Below are 21,635 nucleotides of genomic sequence, written 5' to 3' on the forward strand. Positions count from 1 at the left end.
TAAACAAAATATTCCCAAACTCTCCTTTCTAAAGTCATGAAACAGTTCTGGAAAGTACATAACAATATGGAATACAACTGCAGCTCTTCTTCCATGTCCCACATCCAGAGTTCCTTAAAGAAGAGATGTGAAACTCTTAAAGCTCATCTATAACCTTACTCTTATGACATGCACATCACCTTACAGTTTTAAACATGCACAGTACCTCTCCCAGTAATGACTAATGACCCAAGGATATATCATGCCCACTTGTCAAGATATCAGGAAAAAATATTTTACAACAAAATGATTGACAATACAAATATAGTTTGTGTTCATTAGTTAAAATGGCTTTATACAGACAACTACCTTGCTTTTCAGTTAAAGAGTGGGAAAAAAAACTTGAGATTCAAAAACTGTAAAGAACTGCAGCCTTGCACAAACCAGAAATACATAAATCAGAAGATCTACGCAAGCAATAGAAGAGTCTGTGTGTGTTTCCATTATTCTAACTGTAGCAAAGTGAAAATAAAAGGTGTATGAACTCACCACATTTCTGTACTTGGAGCTCTCTTTTGGCCTGTTCTAAAATAGATTTGATGGCTTCATCAGAACCAGTCTCTGAAGTTCTAATCCGCGTTGTGATGTTACCTACAGAAATGGAAAGCTGCACTGTAGTCATCAATTACAACTACCAACTAAATGCACTCTAAAAAAACTCACTGCAGTTTAATGTTTGAAAATTATACAATTATAGAAATAAAGTTGAACTGTCAGTTGACTTAAAAAAATTGAATAAAAGTAGACTACTTATGTAATTAAAAAAAATTACTATAATGCAATCCCATTACCAAAATGTGTTACCCCTGACCAAAAATACTTAGTGAGAATTTGTGTGTGTGTGTGTGTACATGCATGACTTTTTATATAAAATGTCAAAAAACAATGTTGCAGTATATTCTGTTGAACTACCAAATATTTTGGTCAATTCAAAAACACTGTTTTTTAATATTTTATCATTTCTGACTGTCTGCACTCAAGAAAATGGTCTATTTTGTTTCAGCAATTTGCTATCCAATGTTTGGCATTATTCATATCATACACACGTGGATATGGACACACCCATACATCCATATTTAAACTAATAATGACAAAAGATGATATAAAAACATACATCTAACATGAACTGTGGATGGGAGGCAATTTGTTGTATGTTTAACACACTACCTCAAAGGAAGACTTCAGAAATATACTAAACCTTCTGAAATTTCCTCTTCCTACCATCTTACAGTACAGTTGTGTACACTTACCATAAATGTAGATGTTCGAGTGTATTCACTGTTTCAGTCATCACATTTGGGTTATCTGCATGCAGGTTTTTTTTTTCTTCCCCCAGATGTCAGGTGCCCCCACAATGGGAAGCAATTATATGTTATGGTACACCTCCATCAAAAAGCAAATACACCAGAAAACTTAAATACACCAAACAAGAAGGAAATGTAGAGTCTTGCATATGGAATTAGTAGAATGCTACAGGCCATGAACCCCAGGGCTTGCAGAATTTTCCTTGCAGATAGCTGGGTCTTTGTGGCCAGTAGTTTGAAGTAGGCTGTCAAATAAACTTGTTTCTCTGGAGTGAGGAAAGCCATCTGGGAAGTTGTGTTCAAGCTTGCTCCCAGGAATACAATCTGTTGGCAGGGTACTAGGTGAGATTTCTTTTCGTTTATGGTGTACCCCAGTGAGGTTAGAAGTTTCTTTACTACAAATGCCAGAAGTTTTAAAAGCAAGTCCTGGCTTTCTGCCTGAATCAGACAATCATCCAAGTATGGCTATATTTGAACATTTCTCTGCCTGTAAAATTCAATTGCTGGAGCTAGACACTTTTTGAATACCCTGGGCGCAGTAGATAAGCCAAAGGGAAGTGCAGAGAACTGACAGTGCATGGAGCCTGCCATGAAGCGTAGGTATTTCCTGCAAGATTCCCTTATTGGAATGTGCAGGTAAGCTTCCTTTAAGTCTAAGGTTGCCAACCAGGCATGTTTGCCTAGCACAGGAAGCAGCTGTTGAAGTGTTAGCATTTTGAATTTTGGGATTACCAAAAAGGTGTTTAGAATAGATAGGTCCAGGATAGGATGCCAGGAGCTGTCTTCTCTGGGTACCAGGAAAAGTGTTGAATAAAAACCTTGTCCCCTTTCTTCTGCTGGGACAGGTTGAATAGCCCTGATACTTAGAAGAGAGAGAACCTGCTGTAGAGGCCTCTGCCCACTGATTTGGGGGTAGGTCTGGTCAACCGTTTGGGGTAGGTAGGCGTGGAAGTGGAATCTGTATCCTTGGGAAACTATATTCAAAACCCATTTGTTCTGGGTAATGAGTTCCTGGTTTTTTGCATGCAGAGGGAGTTTTCCTCCTAAGGGAGCAGGCAGTTGAGCAGGGCTTGGAAGAGTCAAGGTTAAGTCATTGTGCCATTTTTCCATATGGGGGTATCTTACTACTCCCTGCTTTGGAAGTGGGAGCTCCCCACTGCTTAGGCCTGTGCGTAGCCTGAGACTGTAACCTAGGTGGTGTGCTGCTCTTGGGTTTGGACTGAGAATGCCTGGAAGAGGCTGGAATGGACCAATTCTATGAAGGCCAATGCCTACTAAATCTGAGAGGCTGTACTTGCAGGAGAGCTTTAACAGTTTGCATAGGTTTAGCTTTTTCCTCCATCTTTTTGAGGACTTCTTCTGCTTTGTTGCCAAACAGATGGTCTTGGTTTAAGGGAGCATCCAGTAATTTAGCTTTAACATGATCTGGCAAGTTTTGCTCCTTAAGCCAAGCATGTCTTGTAAGTACAGACCAAGTGACAGCAGCCTGCAAGATGCTAGAGAGTCAAAAACACACTGCAAAGTATGTTTACCAACTTGTTCTGCAGAATGCATTAAATCCTGTAATTCTTTGTGTTCAGCAGTCAGGAATCAACATAATTTTCTGTTTAAGTAGTGTCATAATATGCTGCTGGTACTTTAACATATGAAACTGGCAATTTAAAGTCCTAATGGCCAAAGTAGCAGAAGTATATACCTTCTTACCCCATCTGTCCAAGGCTCTAGAATCTCTATCAGAAGGGGTAGGGTTTTTGGCAGCAGTAGCCTTAATGCCCTTTGGTCTTTGGGAAATGGTCTCTGGATCCGCAGTAGGATTCTTGAAGAGGAACATGTGAGAGTTAGGTACTCTGTAATACCTGTCAGCTTTTCTGGGAGCTGGAGGTGAAGTGTCTGGGGAAAGGCTAGATTCCAAGAAAGCACCATCTACAATGTCCAGAACAAGAGGGATAGCTAAAGGCCTGTGTTGAGGGAGGAGTAAGAACTCCCTAAGCCTCTTTTGGAATCAGAGTAATCCTGGCTTTCCCAGCTGAAATGCTCCCTAAGAGTGTGAAAAGTTTCACCAAAAGAAAAATCTTCTGGAGGGGAAGCAGAGGGAATGGAATCCTCATAGGTAGACGAGGGCAAATCCTGGTAATCAGAAGAAACAGAAATATCAGATTCCTGATCAGAAGAATCAGAAGGAAAATCAGTTCCAGGTCTCTTAGAGGGGGAAGGCTGGCTTCCCCTAATTAAGGTAATAAGGTCTTCAGCCATTCTAAGCATTTGTTTTTTTAGGCATATGGGCCTGAGGATGTGGTTTGGACGTCGGTTTTCTAGGCGTGGGTCGAGTTTTAGGCCTGGATGAAGAAGATGGCATAGGTTTAAAATGCAAGTCTGTAGACCTAAATACACCCTCAGAAGCCGGTGCCTGCACAGGGGCTCCAGACCCATCCAAGGTAGAGACATCCGGGGGTTCCATAGTCGAAGAAGCATTTTGTGGGATACCGGACTCTGAATGGGTCTCAGTAGAGGCCTGCGAATCTGAGGTAGCGGGTATCAGGGGCTGCGAAAATGCCTCACTGAGTACCGGCAAACTGGCGACTAGCTTAACAGAAACGTCGGCAGTTTTGGATCTATGCGGTCAGTCTCTGTCTTTATCCTTACGTTTATTCGGAATATCGGTAGTCGGATGGCTTACCGAAGCCATTTCTGGATAGTTATACAGAGTACCAAAATAATTTACCACAAATATAGCCCGATGACGAATAGTTCGGGGGTTGAACAAAGCACAAATCCAACAGGGAGGGACGTCATGGTCTGGGCCTAAGCAAGGAATGCAGTACAAATGAAAATCTTTATGAGGTATTTGCTTTCTACAGGTAATACAATTGTTAACTTTTACTGACAACGGTTAAGAGCAAGAAAAAGGATCCCAAATGGGGTACTTAGCTTTTTTGAAGACTTCAGTTCTGAAACTCGAAAACGAAAATTTCAGAAGTCAGCCGACCAGCACTTGCGAACTGCTTCTGCTTCGGGCACCGCGCGGCAAGAAAGACTGGTGTAATGGCGTCAGCTGCATGTTTTATACCCCTGACGACCTGACGTCATGGAAGAAGAGACAGCATCCGATGCAGGAATCCAAGACTCTGGTATTCAGGCCGGCTGAGGGCTACCTGCAGGCAGATAACCCAAAAGTGATGACTGCAACAGTGAAACACTAAGAAAATCTGTATTATCAAACATTTATCACTACACTGCCCTTGCCATCAATTAGAATTTCACCCCGTTCAGCGTATAAGGAAAAAATACTTTTTATGTACGCTACATAAAATACACACAACCCCCCGAAACAACACCATATACCTAAACCTCAGAAATTAAATTTTAAAAAAACAGACTGCAACAAGCCAATCAAAAAATGCTATTACTGATAAAATGGACACTTATAAAAATCTGCACCAAGATTAAACAAACAATCTTTAAAATGTAAAACTTAGTTTAAACCCACAGTACACTACTAAAACAGTATGAAAAATTATCCAGCTCTATTAAAAATTATAAAAATTACCTCAAAACTGGAGTAGAAAACCACCCATGAGAAAAACTGCTTAATAAGAATTTACATAAACCACACAGATCTGCATTGAAGAGGTAACTTAGGCAATTACCAAATCTCAGTCAAACAAATGGGAAACAGTAATTCAGCCCAAGAGAAAAAAAGTCGTAAAACTCATTCATTTCACTGGGGTTTGGTAATTGCCTAAGTTACCTCTTAATTGCAGATCTATGTGGTTTATGTAAATTCCTATAAGCAGGTTTTCTGCTCCAGTTTTGAGGTAATGTTTACCATTTTTAATAGAGTTGGGTATTTTTTTTTTATTGTTTTAGTAGTGTAGTGAGGGTTTAAATTAAAGCAAACATAAAACATTAAGTCGTGAAGGGAAAGAAGGATATACTGGATACTTCTTTCCCCCGCTGACTTAACATTTTATATTTGTTTGGCTTTTCTTAGGTTAAGTTTCCAAATTTTTTGGTTTTCAGGGTGTGTGTGTGTGTGTGTGTGTGTGTGTGTGTGTGTGTGTGTATATATATATATATATATATATATATATACATACATATACATACACACATACACGGGTCTACCTGATAACATCGACACGCCAAAACACCGACAACGAAATAACCGAATACCTTTTCCGAAAAACACACACACAACACAAGCACACCAAACACCTTACAAACCTACACTAAACCTTACATACACAACTATCTATGCACTAACCTTAACCCAAACCCTAACCCTAAGGTCCGTCACTATCACACACTTACCTTACCTGCACCTTAACCCTAACTCACTTAATCCGCACCCTAACCTAACGTCCATCACTATCGCACACTTACCTTACCCGCATCCTGACCCTAACGTCCGTCCCTACTGCACACTTACCTTAACATGTCAGTGTTCTCAGTGTCAGGATTTTCAACTTTCGGTCTTCTCCGTTGTCGATCTTCCTGTGTTGGTGTTCTCGTTGTCGGCGTTTGAAGCTTTCGGTTAAATCAGGTAGACTCATATACACACACACACACACACACATATATATATATATATATATATATATACACACACACACACACGCACACACGTGTACTCATTATGTATACATATTTATTTGTCTTTCTCTCTATATATATGCATACATATGTATGTACATACATACGTACACACAAAGACATATATGTGTGTATATCAATGGCTTAGGAAGGAAGCACACTAACTTTTGGTGCTGGAAAATCAGATGGCCAAGGTTATAGCCACACCCTAGGTGACTGGATTTGTTTCCATTACTGACACTGTAGTGCAGCATTAAAGTTTGCTGTCTTCAGAGTGTGCCACCCTTTGAATGAGACGTTAATTCAAGGTCCCATCTGCCCATGCTGTTGGTAGTTCAGGTGAAAAGATGGCATTGTACTTACTGAAAAAAGTAAGTGAAGTTCCCTGGTATCACACCCAAATTTCCATTAGTCAATTTGAATCCCATGTTAGGTCTCCAAAGAAAAGATGCAATAAAGGGTAAATAATAAAAATAATAATTACAAGTACCCCTTAAGTTAGTCGGCTGGTGTTTAAAGTCATCTTTTCTGACAGTTGCATTTGGTTAACAAGAAAGCTGATCGACTTTTTGGTGAGATCAACATCCCAGGGTTGGAAAATATGCCCTTTCATCAGCACTGTGTGATCTTGGAGTTGGCATATATAGTCTGCAGGGGGTGTGGGTGGAGCACAGAGGAACTGTTTTTCTTTTGCATGCTCCATGGTTATGCCTTGGCGTAAGCACATTCCATTATCTTTTTTTTTTGGTCAATATTTTACATGCTAATCTACTGAAGTTTTGATTAACTTCAGTAGATGTATGTATAAATATAAATACATACATACACAAACTATTTTTTTTTCTAATCTGGAAAAAAGTTGTAATGCTGTATTTTAACAAGTCACCTCAAAGGAAGACGTCAGAGTTATATTAGACATTTTAAAATGTCCTGTCTCTAAACACCTCCCATTTCAGGAAATCCTTAAACTATGCCACTGTCTACCGTCTCCACATCTAAGTACTGTCTGAATGCCTGAAATAGCAAACATGATAACTATGACATTTTGTTTGGAACACTCATTTGGTAAGTTACACTTAATTGACTACTGAAGTGCCAAATTTCTTCAAGAGACGTATTGGATTGTTAGTACTTTTTTGCATCTGCTCTTGCTTTAATCATAGATACTACTTATACTGTCTTCAAGGTAGAACAACTTGGGGTTAAAAGAAAAGGTTCGGTTTGTTCTTCTTTCGGCTCCTCTCGGTTAGGGGTCGCCACAGTGGAACTCCGGTCCGCTAATGATTGGCAGTAGATTTTTTACGGGTGCCAAGGTGCCAGCTCGATGCTCAACCTTCAACGAAGGCACGCCCATTTTACACATGTCTTTCGAACGCCACTTGACCACAGGGAGGACATGCAGACTCCACACAGAAGGCACTGCAGCCAAGAATCGAATGTGAGAACCTCTTGCTGTGAGGCAACAATGCTACCGCTGCACCACCGCGGCTTAAATTTTTCAATTTTCTTTCTTACTTTCCCTCAAATCTGACTTTATGTGACTCTCAAAGATATTACATGTAGAGATTAGGGGTGTGGGGTCAGATTTCCCTAACATGAGGGAATGCAAGGAGCACAGCCCCAGTAAAAACAATGTTTAAGGTGTTAAATGTGATGTTTTAGTGTGCAACATTTTAACTTCACATTACAGTGCTTACCTGCTGTTTCATCTGAGATGTTTTGCGTCCAAATTAAATGAGATTCTCCTTTTCAATACAGATTCCAAGTTCCCACATTAAATCATCACATTCAAATCATTAAGCAGACAGACAAGCACTTTATGTTTTTCTTTTTTTAGACTGTGAAACATATGCAACAGCACTGTTGATATGACACTGACACACAGAGAATGCAAGCTTACTTAAAAGGGCAAATCAAGAACTATTGAAATTATGCAGCATGTGAGGATATGCAAAAGCTTGCATATGAAAATCAGCCAGATGACAACATGAGCTAGCTCTAAGAGGCTTCTCATAAAACAGTGTTAAATCAAACACATAAATACTGTACAATTCCCACATCTAGAAACATTGCCATTTAATCTATATTTTAAGCTACAGTCAGAGCACATGTTTCTTCTCCATCAATTGTCATGTTTTGAAACTTTCAACAATAGATTTGTTTTTTTTTTTTGGAGGGGGCATGTACTGAACTCCCCATATTAAGTTGGTTGGTGCCTGGTTCTTGGGCACTATGCAGTCAGTTCACCTATACAGCAAACGGGTATTCCTACACGTCCATCAATAACATTTAAATACCACCGTTAGAGAAGCATTTACACAAGCACTTAAAAGTTATTCTAGGTACAGAGAATGATGGTCCCTTCAAAATGTCCAACAGGGTCAATATATGTACTGATGAGCAATGATGACTAATAATTCATGCAAGGGGATATTTACAGGGCACCATGTCTACTCAAATGGATAAAGGGCACAAAACAACACAATTAGAAGAAATGATTTGGGGGAGTAGACTTAACGGATCAAGTCACATGCAACTGATTTTATTTGTTTTCTCTTCACGCACCCCCTTAGTCTCTTATTAACTTAGTAAAAACATGTGGACAAAATTGCCTACATCACCCAAGAGCTTCGATTTGGTTCTGTGACTTTGGCTGCAATATGCAGATGAAAGAGTTAAACTCTGGTCAACAATTACTGCACATTTGCAGCTTTTAGCTTAAACAGATTCCTATCAGACATTAAACCAGCAACCTCTGAAACTCTCTATTTGTTGTTATGATTCCAAGAAAAAAATATAAATTAGTAAGTGAATACTGTAAAGTTGATAACAACAAGTGAAACAGTGTCAGAAAGCTACCTGCAGGAACACAAGTAGGATTTTTTTTGGTTTCCCATTGTCTGTTATCACTCCTTTCTCGGACAACTTTTTTATGCTACCAAGACTAGTCGTAGATGTAACAAGATTAAAACAAATGTTGACATTTTATGCATTTTTCTCTTTTATGGCCAACATGCTGCTCATATCTTTATTAAAGGAACACTGGGATATATTTTAATCCCAGTTATTCTTGATCAGTAAAAAAATACAAACACAAATGCATAATTCATAACAGCATACATGCCTATTCCTTATACATTATATGTCAACAAAGGAATGGGATTGGGAAGAGCTCTACTTAATGTATAAAAATTTGAATGCTTAAGCTTCTAAGTTTAAGTATCCTATATACCAAAGATGTTCTGCTGCAGAGGTGCCTGATAATATAAACAGATTCTTAATTACATTATTTTAAAACTACATCATGTGAGTCGCACTGTTATGTACTAGATATGTGGACATATGTCTAGTTTATGAAATGCAGGCGTGGTGGCACAGTATCATCAGTAAGCTGCGTACAGATAGAGTTACCAGTTAGTCAGTATCACCGTAAAAGCAAAAGTATGCAAGTACTGTATCGGCTTCCGTGCGGAACAATGGCGAAAACTCTTCAGCACCTCAGCGTTCAGGATATATCAAAGTATAACAGAAAGCAAGTAAATGCAATGCAGGCTTGTTATTCAACACCAGTATGCGAGTCAGTGCATACAAAAATAAGCTATCTGCTTGTAGATGGAGTCAACAGTTAATTCAAATAGTACCTGATTCAAGCAAAACTTCAGAGGAATGCTTGAAACCTTCAATGACAAACCAGCGTTCAACAGAGTATCAAGGTAGTTTATTCATATAAAAACAGCGCTTTCAACCAGGTCTTCATCAGGCGCTGATGAAGACCTAGTTGAAAGCGCTGTCGATTTTATATGAATAAACTACCTTGGATATACTCTGTTGAACGCTTGGTTTGTCATTGAAGGTTTCCAAGCTATTGTTCCTCTGAAGTTTTGCTCTTGAATCAGGTACTTTATTTGAATTAACTGTTGACTCCATCTACAAGCAGATAGCTTATTTTTGTATGCACTGACTCGCATACTGGTGTTGAATAACAAGCCTGCATTGCATTTACTTGCTTTCTTTGTTATACGACTTTGGATATATCCCGTTGAACGCTTGAGGTGCTGAAGAGTTTTCAAGCCATTGTTCCACGGAAGCCTGATACAGTACTTGGTATACTTTTGCTTTTTACGGTGATACTGACTAACTGGTAACTCTATCTGTACGCAGCTAGCGTATTAGTGTACTTGTGTGTTATACAGACTGCTGTTGATTGATACGCTCTACGCACACTGTGCCACCACGTCTGCATTTCATATATTTTTTCTTTAACTATTTGGAAGCACAGGAGTGTAGGTGAGTGTAACCTTGCAGTTTTCCATATGTCTAGTTTACTCCACAGTACAGAAATTCCCAAACCATTTCCAAAACTTATTTTTAAAGCAGGTTACAGTTAGTTTTTAAATAAAGAATTACATGCAAAAGACGTAAAACATACCTAATATAAGGGATAAGTAAAAAGTCTTTCGGCTTTTCCTGGTTAGGGGTCGCCACAGCGGAGCTCCGGTCCGCTTATGATTGGCAGTGGATTTTACGGTGCTGAGTTGCCAGCCTGACGCCCAACCTTCAACGAAGGCACGCCCATTCATGCTCACACCTACCTGCATGTCTTTAACGTCACTCGACCGTGGGGAGGACATGCAGACTCCACACAGAAGGTGCTCCAGCCGAGAATCGAATGGGAGAACCTTTTGCTCTGAGGCGACAACGCTAACTGCTGCATAACCGCGGCTCACCTAATATAAGGGATAAGTAATTACTATAATTGCATGGTATAATAATATTGTTACTTGGAAATAAAATTTCTAGCCCTCTGGGGCAAAATTTCACAAAACCTATCTTTCTAACTAAGCAAATCCTTTGGGGGACAGGGTAGTAAAGCAAACACTAAGATTGCTGTTCTACCTCTTAACTCATACTTACTACTGTTTGTTTTTCAGCAAGATTCCAGGCCAGAATAAAATGGTACACTACAGAACAACACACGAAACACACTCCACTCTCACTTTACTGAATGCAAAGTAGAGTCTAATGTGACATACCTTCATGCCCATTTCTTCGTTTCGATACTTCCTGAAATACCCTGCTCAGGTTCTGGCCTGGATTCTCTGTTGAAAAACAAGCCTTGGTAAGAATAAAATAATTAGGACAAAAAGTAGTCACAGCAAAAAGGACTGCATGCACAATAACAATTACTTCAATATAAGCTATGTACAGCTACAAATGCAATACTATATATTTTACTACAGAAATGCAAAGAGGATCTGAACAAATTTTAAGAAAACGAATATGTGTACTGCTGATGTCAATACGTAAACTGGATCAGAATAGCAATGCTCGCAGCAGGGAATGCATTAAAAGAGTGTAATATGCTTACCATAAGATAAAATATAAAGCCAGGCATTATTTTACTTTCTACAGTAAAAGTACAAGAAAGCATATAATGAGGTGGCTTACTAATATGTTGTATTGCTCTGCAGAAGTAACGTTTAACATATCATTTTCTATAAAAGGATTTGCAACCATGCTATAGGAAGCAGCTGCGGAGCGGTGAAACATGAAATAGTACTGTGAATGTTGTGGGAAATTAACCACTCCTTTAGAAGCAAGTAAGCCTCAGACTTTGATATTTCAGTGCAAATGGGGGCAGTCTAACATTTTTTTCTTGACAACTAATCCTTTCACAGCACATCCTACAATTACATTTTTACAAAAAGTTAATAGGTCATCTTTAATAGGTCATCTTTGCCATGTTAATTTAAAAGGCGTCAACTGTCATTTTACATATATGAAGAAATGTATTACTTGCATGTTCTTGTAAATAAGATTATAAAATATTATGTCTGATGTGCAGAAAATGACTCAGTCTGAACAGTTTAGTTAGTCATTTTGTGCACTTCAATACTATGAGTTCAATGAGTGCAACAACACAATTCACAACAAAAGTTAATTACAGTCTACCTGAAGTGAGATCCATTTCAGTCTGTTGCTTTTCTGATTATTCCTCTCCATTTATCACCCATCGCTTATTGACAACCCTGGGGGGACTGCTCTACTGCTCAACTTATAGGTCACTGAAGAATCAACTCTCTGAGCACAACTTGACAAATTTAAACCTCCCAACTGAAGTTTTCAGTAGGAATCAAGTTTTATGCGGCCCTCCTACCCTGGTGCTGTTGTGTTTTTAAACTCAACTGTCTTTCTTGCTGCCTGCTTTTTATGTCAACTTGACCACATATCTCCTTCCCTCTTCCCTTTCATTGGTTATTGGGAGTAAGCACAAAATTAGCATTTTGTGAAATCACTGCCCTTCAACTATTTAAATGTATTGGCTATCCCACTGTATTCCACAGAACCAGAATGCAAAGTGCCCACCCCCTTCCAATTTATATTGCTATTTTTACTGGCTTTCCATTTAGATAGTTAATGCTTGCATATCTCTCAACTGTTCAGATTTCTGCAGAATGTCCAGATTTTTGCCTCTTAATTTTGATCTTTACATCATAAAATCTGTGATTTTCTGGCAAATTGCTAGGATGACTTGAGGGCTGAAGTCACTAAATAATTGCATACATTTCAGTTTCAGACATCATATCCATCAAAAAATGATTGCCAAGACAAATCCTATTATTTTGGCAACTTTCTAAGTTTATAACAACAAATTTTTAAAATCTGTCTTCATTTCTGAGCATTTGTCCCCCCATTATGTCAGGCTTTGTCCAGATTTCTTGCAGTAAGAGGCTGAAAGGTATGACTTGGCTACCCCCCTCTTTGGTTAACTTAATGCACACTGCAGCTCTTAGGATGTTAACCCATTTTCCATCTTACCTTTAAAATCTGCAACATCTGCTCCAAGACCAGCAATTATTGGAGACCCCACATTCAGCCTCTCAGTAGTCATCTTGGGATTAGTGCTTCTGTTTTGCTCCTGGTGAGAGAAGGAGCACAGGGTCATTATTTCATGGAGACTGCTGATTACCAGGAAGCATAACAACTGCCTCATAGGTTCCAGCTTGGAATTTGTGCTTATATTTTGCTCCTAGTGACATGAAAGAGCAGAGTGCATTGACTCCTGACTGTTTCTGGTTGGACACTGAGAGTCTGTGCTTCACATTCCCGATTGGTCTAGTTACTATTCAAGGCATCTACCAGGAAAACACTACAAGCCTAAAAAACCTTGCATCATCTGCGACAAGATTGTGGATCACCAAACAGGCTGTGGCCTGCTTCTCATCTTGGGATTGGTGCTAATGTTTTGCTTCTGGTGAGAAAAGAAGCATTGTATCCCAGCAGAGTGAAGCTGTGGTGAGACCAGCACTAGTAGCAGCCAGGCAGTAGCCATTCATGTGACTTCCCTCTTTTCATCATTCTTGACAAGCTATTTCTTTCTTTTCAGCTTGATCTCCTTCTAACTTCAGAATATCTGCCTAAATACTTCATCCATAAATCATCAGGTCCTACTTATTAGTTTCGTCCTCAAGTGCTTTGCGGTGCCCTGTACAGACACAGACATCTTGGGTGACATTTTTCATGTAAAAGCACAATTTAAATTTCACACATATCTACTTGCACACAAGACAACCAGTTTACAGTGACAAGCACTGCCCCCAGAGTTGCAAACCGGATACTTCTGACATTACTTTATATTCTCAGTCCAACTGTCTAATCAATAAAAAATGGTCTGTTGCCATGGATATTAAAATTCCCACTATCACAGTCACCAGCTGGGTGGATAGTACACAAGCTGCACCCATCACACACAATTCAAAGCAGACATATAGACCCAGAGATGGTGAGGCACTTAAATGTAACCTTCCTAAATCCTAAAGACCTCCTAGATGAAGTACATTTAACAAACACCCTCAGCAGCCCTGAATGCACTCTTTTATAACACCACCCACATCAACACATACAGTGAGATCTCATGGAGCCTCTACTTCTAAGCCCATAAGGCAAGCCACCACACAATCCAACGTTCCGATCACTGAAGACTCCATTGTGAGATACACTGATGTCCCTCACACCAGGATGAGTAAGGAGAAAGTCATGGTCAGTTGCTTATCAAGAACTAGCATAAGCCACATTATGCATGCACTTAGGTTACTGGACCAAAAGTACCATTATGACTCGGTCATAGTTCACGTGGGTGTAAACGACCTGAGATGCACTTTCCTAGACTACAGACATCATGGAGTTCTCAGAACGGGTGTCCCAGATTGGCAATGAAACAGCATTTTACTTTCTCCAAGTATGACGTCACAATATGAACAAAAGATGATTGACTTTAATACTTGGCTCAGTTTCTGGTGTCATTCTAAGGGATGCAATATTTGTCAGCTTGGAAGATGCTCAACAGACCACACTGCTTTGCCAGAGATGGTCTTGCACCTCTCCCCTCTAGGTTTTCGAACATTAGTTAAAACATTCTCTTCCTCATAGTGCTTTTTTTAGGCAATGCCAACTGAAAGTACTTCCAACACAGCAAATCAAAACCAAGAAAATCTAAAGGTATTACTGCTCAATGCTAGGAGTCTAAACAAACAATTCCACTCTCTAGAAGCTCTCTTTACCTTAGAGAATGCTGATGTCTGTGCGTTCACTGAAACATGGTTTAAAGCCATGGAGAGCACACCAACAGTGCAAGATTATACTACCTTCCACACAATTAGACGGACCAGCTACTATACAGACAGGGACTTAAGGTGGAGGCATCTTCTCCATGTTCAAATCACCATAGGCAAAATCCAATACCACTACAAGCTATAGGTTCCTGTCTATGACCCAGGGAACCTATACATGTATTTAAACTTATTTAACACACTCAGCATTCAACCCAATACCATATTTATGGGTGACTTTAATTACCCCACTATTAAATGGGAATCCTATACGACACCAAATGTACATGCACAGAGATTCCTGGACTTTGTAAACACAAACTCCCACTAATGTACAGGCGCAGAGATTCCTGGAATTTGCACACACAAAGTCCCTGGACCGGACTTGTCAAATACACCAACCGGAGTGCAACCCTAAAGAATCCTGTCCTCAGTAATATGGGAGAGTGCTGCACACCCCCTAGTGTAATGTCTTTCCTGGTAAGGTCAGACCACAAAATGGTCTTGCCTTAAGTAAAAAATAAAACCTAGACCCTCAGCTAAACCTGCAATATTCAGGAACTACTCTAAGGCTAACTTCCTGCTATTAAGTGATAACCTGGCAAAACTTCAAGCCCCCATAAACCCTTAGAACAGTGCTGCTTATGCAGAATTGTTCACAGAAACCCTATAAAATAATGTTAACAGCTGCATAGAGACAGATGTACCTATCAGAAAGAAGTACAGAACTAACTCAAAAAAAAAAACAAGCCACACTGGTGGAATCACAAAATCAATAGGCTGTATAACAGAAGGAAAAAATCATTGCAGAAATTAGGTGGTACAGCACCCAGCATGATAAAAGTGCTCTCATCAAACTAAACAAAACTCAGATTACAAATAAAGTCTACCAAAGCAGAGTTTGAGATAAATTTGGCCTCCCAGGCCATGCACAATTGCAAGGCATTCTTTAGCTATATCTGCAACCTCAAAGGCAATACACAATTGTATGCAGAGCTCATTGTAAATGGAGCCACTTATACTGAGCCAGAAGATATAGCAGACTACTGGCAGACAAATTCAACTCCAACATCCCTCTGGAATACCATTAAATATAGCTCCTACTGCCATCACTAGGGAACAGGTCCTTAGTGCTCAATCTAAGATCAAGAACATCAATCAGCCCAGACAATATCCCAGGATGCCTTCTAAATAGCATGAAACATGACCTATCAGGTCCTCTGGAATTGCTATTAAACAGCACCCTTCAAAGAGGCTTCATGCCACATGAATGGAGAGCTGTAACAGTCATCCCTCTGAACAAAGGTGGGTCATCTACAGACCCTGGACACTATGACAAGTCTCAATAGTCACATATGCAAAGCCATTGGAAGAATTATCATGGAAATGATCAATAACGATATAGTAAACCTCCAGCCACTGGACCCAACCCAGTGTGGGTTCTTCAAGGGCACGTCATGCCTACTCAACCTGGTAAACTTCCTTGAGAAAGTCACCAAAGGGGTGGATGAGAGTAAATGGTTCACACTGCCTACCCTGACCTGGCTAAGGCATTTGACACAATACCTCACTTAGGTATTGTCGACAAACTCAAGAGTTTAGGTACAAACTCTACCTCTACAAAGAGGCCAGTCACAAGTGGAGTTCCTCAGGGATCAGTCTTGGAGCCGTTCCTTTTTGACATTTACTTCTCTGAAGTCAAGGCCAATGTTAGTGGCCTCTAGCTAACTAAATTTTCAGATGACTGCAAATTAGAAGTCGTCACTGAATCTCACACCAACACAAATGTTCTCCAGGAAGGGCTGACACAGACAAACGACTGATGTCAGAGCCAAGGACTAAAACTAAATACTAAGAAATGCATAATAGTATCCTTCGGGAAATCATCCATCCCTGGTAACGATCATATTGACAACACATCCCTTAAGAGATGACCCAGCAGTTAGGGGCTTAGAGAGACACATACACAGGAATCTAGCCTTTGACCACAATGTGTCTAGAGTAGTGAGGAAATTGTAAACAAAAGTTTGGCATCTAGATCCAGGGAAGTAGTTGTTCCACTATATTCAGCATTCATCAGATGCACCATTCAGTACAATGCCCCTTTGGTATGTACCTAATAAGGCATATCCAACTATTGGAACATCTACAGAGGCTCCTCACCAAAAGAATACAGGGTATAAGCAATATGTCCTATGCAGACCGCCTCAAGGCCCTCTCCCTGTATTCTGTCTCCTACAAGCTGTTGAGGAGAGATCTATGCCTGGCATACAGGACACTGTTAGACCCCACTCTGACGGACCCCCCCCTGCATATCTGCAAAACAAACAGCATCAGAATTACCTATTCTAAAAACTTAAAACTTTGCCTGTAATATAAACAGGACCTGCTGGTGAGACAGGTATGTATCCAGGAGACTACCCCTTCTCTGGAACAGGCTCCTCATCCATGTGAAGCAGAGTTCTTTCCTAACCCAATTCAAGTGTAACTTGGATATTTGGATGGGGAACAGAACTTCATCCCCGGTTTGTCACTTACGTCTCTAATGGACACAGCTGGCCTTGTAAATGGTTCACCTCCCAGGCCCCTGCTTGCAAATGTTTTATCTCTCAAGCCCCTGCTTACAATTCTCAAGGGTAGTAGAACTTGTCAAAGATTTTGGATGCATGGCTAGACTTACAAAGGCCTTGTGGTTGTTAGCCTAGTAAACACCTATGAACATATGAAATCATTGCTAATGTTGTTTCTTTGTGTGCGGCACAGCGATTCCTTCATTTTGAGAGATTTCTCCTTTTCCCGTGTTTATATGACTGTGGAGATAGTATAATACACATTTTGGAGGGAATAAGGAGATTTGCCCTCTGCAAAAAAAATGTTTTGTTTTTTTTTTTTAATGGAGTTGACTGTTTGAGCACTTGTGCTCTGAGAATTGGTTCTTAGGGAACTTGTAACTCTGGGAGTCACAATGGTAGCCCATCCAGGGATACATCATTATCACCACTGTTACACTGCCCATCCCATCAAAAGCACATCCTTTCTCATCCAGGAAGTGTCTACAATTTATATCCTAATGTTGCTTTTCTCCAGTATTTCATCTTGAGTATTCAGTAATCCTAATGCCTGTAGCAGATAAGAAATCTAGGAACCAAAAGATGATGTTAATCAATAAACTGGGGGTATGGAGAAGGATGTGCATACAAACATTCATCTGGACACCTGGACGGTTACTTGTAACCAAATAACCCTAAGACATGGCCATCTTAAAAACAGATAAGGTACTTTCTGGGTATTTACAGTCTAGGAGCAATGGTGTCACTTTTACTGTTCGATTTAGGTGGAATACATTACTACCCCGCCTCAAAAAATTAACGCAAACAATCCTTCCTCCTTCCACCAATGACTCAAACTTCCAGAATTAATTCCTGAACTTGAGTGACTGTGCTGAAAACAGTGGTGAGACAAGTGTTCTAATAAGTTGGTTACCAAAGCTAGTAACATTGCGTTAACTTACATTAATGTACCTACATATTAAATAATTAACTGCTTTGTTTCTAATTTATTCACTGTACTTCTGTCCCTTGCCTCCTTTCCATGCCCTCATTTGCACTGATTTCCAAAGTATCTTTATTCAGGTGCCCAAGTTTTTACTTTAGTCTTTTTGTCAGAAGTTCCCCAAACTTAAGTGCAAGTGGGATAAAAACTTTGAGGAAGAACAGATGATTGTTCAGAAATTACAAGACTAAAGAGCAATAATTCTCACTAATACTGATAAGATGACAACAGTCTGGTAGTTGGAGCAGAGGGTTAAAGCTGTGAGCTGTAGCTCATACAGTACAGGGTTTGATTCCCTTGGTCCTCATTTGCCAACTGTGTGACTTTCAGTAAGTCACTTAACCAGACATTGTTGACAGGCTGTCCTTGAAAAGGGGTTGTATGTTCAGTGGGTCTGCCTGGTTAACATACAAATATTATTATTATAACTTCATCAATTCATATGTCTCACACCAGACAAAATATTTATACTCTGGGAACTGTTTTTTTATGAGCTATCTCAGGTAACCACCAATGTGACAGACCTAATGCAGCCAATGAACAAAACAGCCCTGTCTAGCCAAAGCTCTGCCAGACCTCTGGTCACCTGTGTCATTAGTGACATGGCTATTACAGTGTTAACTATCAGCAGCTTTGCTACAGTATTTCTTAACAGCATAGCATCAACACAAGTTCCAAAGTACATCAAAGGAATAGCAACTTCCTCAGCAACTGAAGACACCATATGGTTTTGGTTGAGCAGTGACAATGAGGCAAGTCATATCTCTGTGTCACCAACAATCCATAAATGTGAACCAACAAGGCTTATTAAAGAGTCTGATGGTACTGAAGGCAAATCTAATAATCTTACGACTGATATCAGGATTCATTTCCCTGAGGGTGAGGAGTCCCGGCTTACCACTGCTATAAGGTAGATGCACGCATTAAGTTATATACATCATGATACTACTAAATGCCAAGAAGCATGTATATCTAAAGCTCAAAGGAAAGAAACGTTAAACTGGAGGTCTAATTGAGGGGCTTGCTAAGTCCAACTGGAAAGTGAAATATATCTACACTCGTGGCCACACCCAAAACCAAAAATGGAGACACCATAAAAAAGAAGCTATGAACTCACCATAACATTCCATCTGAGTAGTTGTACTTCATTTGTCTTCAACCTGTGGGTTACGGATCCATACCAGATCCAACATGGCCGCATCACCAGCATGTGAGCCGAGATCTCAGCTCCTCCCCTTACCCATAATGCCACCTGTCTCCTTCCTCCCTTCAGATCAAGTTTGCTGTCCTATACCTAGCATATACCTGACCTAACAATACCTTAGCACAACTGGCGCAACACAAACCTGAGCCAAAGCATGGCTTAAGGTATCCCTGATGAGAACACCTTCAACTCATATGACCAGTATCACAATGACAAGGTAGGGGGAAGGAGGGGGGGGGGATGGTTGAACACAAATGAAGTACAACTACTCAGATGGAACGTTATGGTGAGTACATAACTTCTTTATCTGAAGTAGTTTACTTCATTTGGTCTTCAACCTGTGGGACAGAGTCCCCAGCTACTTTGCACCTGAGAGGTCCTCATGGAAGGATATTCCGGAGCACGGTGGAGCCAAAGGATGCCCTGTTCCTGGAAAGGATGGCCAATTTATAATGAGAAATGATGGTATGAGATGAGGACCACATAGCCGCTGAACAAATATCATCCAATGATACCCTAGTTCAGAAAACCGCTGAAGTAGTCATGGATCTAGTAGAGTGAGCTTTTACTTGACCTGGCAGGGAAAGTCCTCTAACAGAGTATGGCCGAAAAATGCATTGGGTGATACACCGGGCAACTGTAACCTAGATATCGGTTTGTCTACCAAGGGTCTTGAGTAAGAAACAAACTGTTGAGATTTTCAAAAGACTTTTATTCTGTGCAAAAAGAATCGTAATTGTCTATGGACATCTAGCAAGTGTAACTTATATTCTCCTTTATTTTGGAAATTTGGGAAGAAAACTGGGAGACTGATTGTCTAACTGATATTTGCTTCTGAGATTGGTATGCAAAGAAATCCTATCCTTATGAAAGATCATGTAAGGAACCTAAACAGACATAGCTTGGAGTTCCGACACTCTCCTGGCAGACGTAATGGCAACTAAGAAGGCCGTATTCTAAGATGAGCACTGCAAATCCACTGAAGCTGCAGGTTTGAAAGGGGGCGAGACTAAAGCCTGAAACACTACAGTAAGATCCCACGGCGGCATAGGATCTTTCACCGGGGGTCTCAGGAGAAAGGTACCTTTAAGGAAAGTCTTGCAAAGTCTAGCTGAGGCTAAGGAATTCAAGTTTTCTCCCACATGAAAATTTGAGATAGTGCCCAATTGCACTTTGACAGTAGAAAAACTGGCACCCTGCTGAAAAATACTCACCAGAAACTCCAATACTGCACATACTGGAGCAGTAAAAGGATCCAATGCTTGCTTTGAAGCCCATATTGTGAAATGTTTCCATTTACCATGGTATACTCTTTTGGTTGAAGACTTGCCAGCTGCCACAAGAATACTTTTAACTGGGGAAGATAAGCCGGGAGTCCCAATAATCATGGAAACTGGAGCAGCCAAGCTGCGAGCTTCAGACTGACCAGGTCTGAATGATGGATTCCTAATGGGAAAAAAGATCCAGAGTCCAAGGAGGAACTACTAGGTCAGACCAAAGCGACAGGAACCAGACTTGGCGAGGCCAGATTGGGGCAATGAGGATCACCAGGCTTCCCAGCCTGTGTGCTTTCTGAAGAAACTTTGACATCAGGGGCAGAGGTGGGTAAGCATACAAAAGACCAAGCATGAACCAGAACATCTCTGGGGGCTTCCTCTCAAGGTGGGTTCAGAGCAAAGAACTCGCTGCATTTCGCGTTGGAAGGAGATGCAAAGATATCACAGTATGGCTGACCCCACTTTAGAAAGATCTGCTCCGCCACTGAAAGATTCAGACACCACTCGTAAGGCATCGGGACAGATCTGCTGAGCCTGTCTGCCAAAATGTTGGACCGTCCCAGAATGTGCAGTGCCACCAGAAAATGGCTGGTGGAAATCGCCCATTTCCACACTCTCATGGCTTCGCGACAAGGGGGGTAAGAACTGGTTCCCCCGTTTGTTAATATACCAGACCACTGACATGTTGTCTGTCTGAATAGCAATCAAGCCAAGAGGAAGATGGGCATGAAGTGCCTGCAACACTAGAAGCACCTCCCTCATCTCTAGGACACTGATATGCAAACTGGTCTCGGATGGGGACCTCATGCCTTGGACAGTCCTGCCCGAGCAATGTCCCCCCCACCCTAGCTGGGAGGTGTCCGTGGTCACAGTGGCCTTGGGAAAAGGTGTAAGAAAGGGACGTCCCCTGAATAAATCTGGGGAATGAATCCACCATCGAAGAGAGTCTTTGCACACTTGGGAGACTTGTACCGGTTGAAACAAAGGCAGATTTAAAGGAGACCGCTGAAAAGGAAGAGTCCAATGAAGAATTCGCATATGAAGGCATGCCAAGGGT

General features: G+C 40.6%; 1 protein-coding gene across 2 annotated transcripts in view; it reads right to left on the reverse strand.

Moving 5' to 3' along the window:
- CUX1 (cut like homeobox 1) overlaps window positions 1-21,635 on the reverse strand; it is a 3,879,009-nt gene that overhangs the window by 1,459,596 nt on the left and 2,397,778 nt on the right. Inside the window, exons 16-17 of one of the 2 annotated variants that reach the window (XM_044054028.1) lie at window positions 10,970-11,035; window positions 529-630 (exon numbers count right to left, since the gene is read on the reverse strand). The exons of the other annotated variant lie outside the window; for it this stretch is intronic. Of the exons in view, the coding sequence (XP_043909963.1) occupies window positions 529-630; window positions 10,970-11,035 (168 nt within the window). The remainder of the gene's footprint in view (window positions 1-528; window positions 631-10,969; window positions 11,036-21,635) is intronic. 2 annotated transcript variants of the gene reach the window in all.

This window comes from Protopterus annectens, chromosome 13.part0 (assembly GCF_019279795.1).
Source record: "Protopterus annectens isolate FY-2018-M chromosome 13.part0, PAN1.0, whole genome shotgun sequence".
In the NCBI taxonomy this organism is placed as follows: domain Eukaryota; kingdom Metazoa; phylum Chordata; order Ceratodontiformes; family Protopteridae; genus Protopterus; species Protopterus annectens.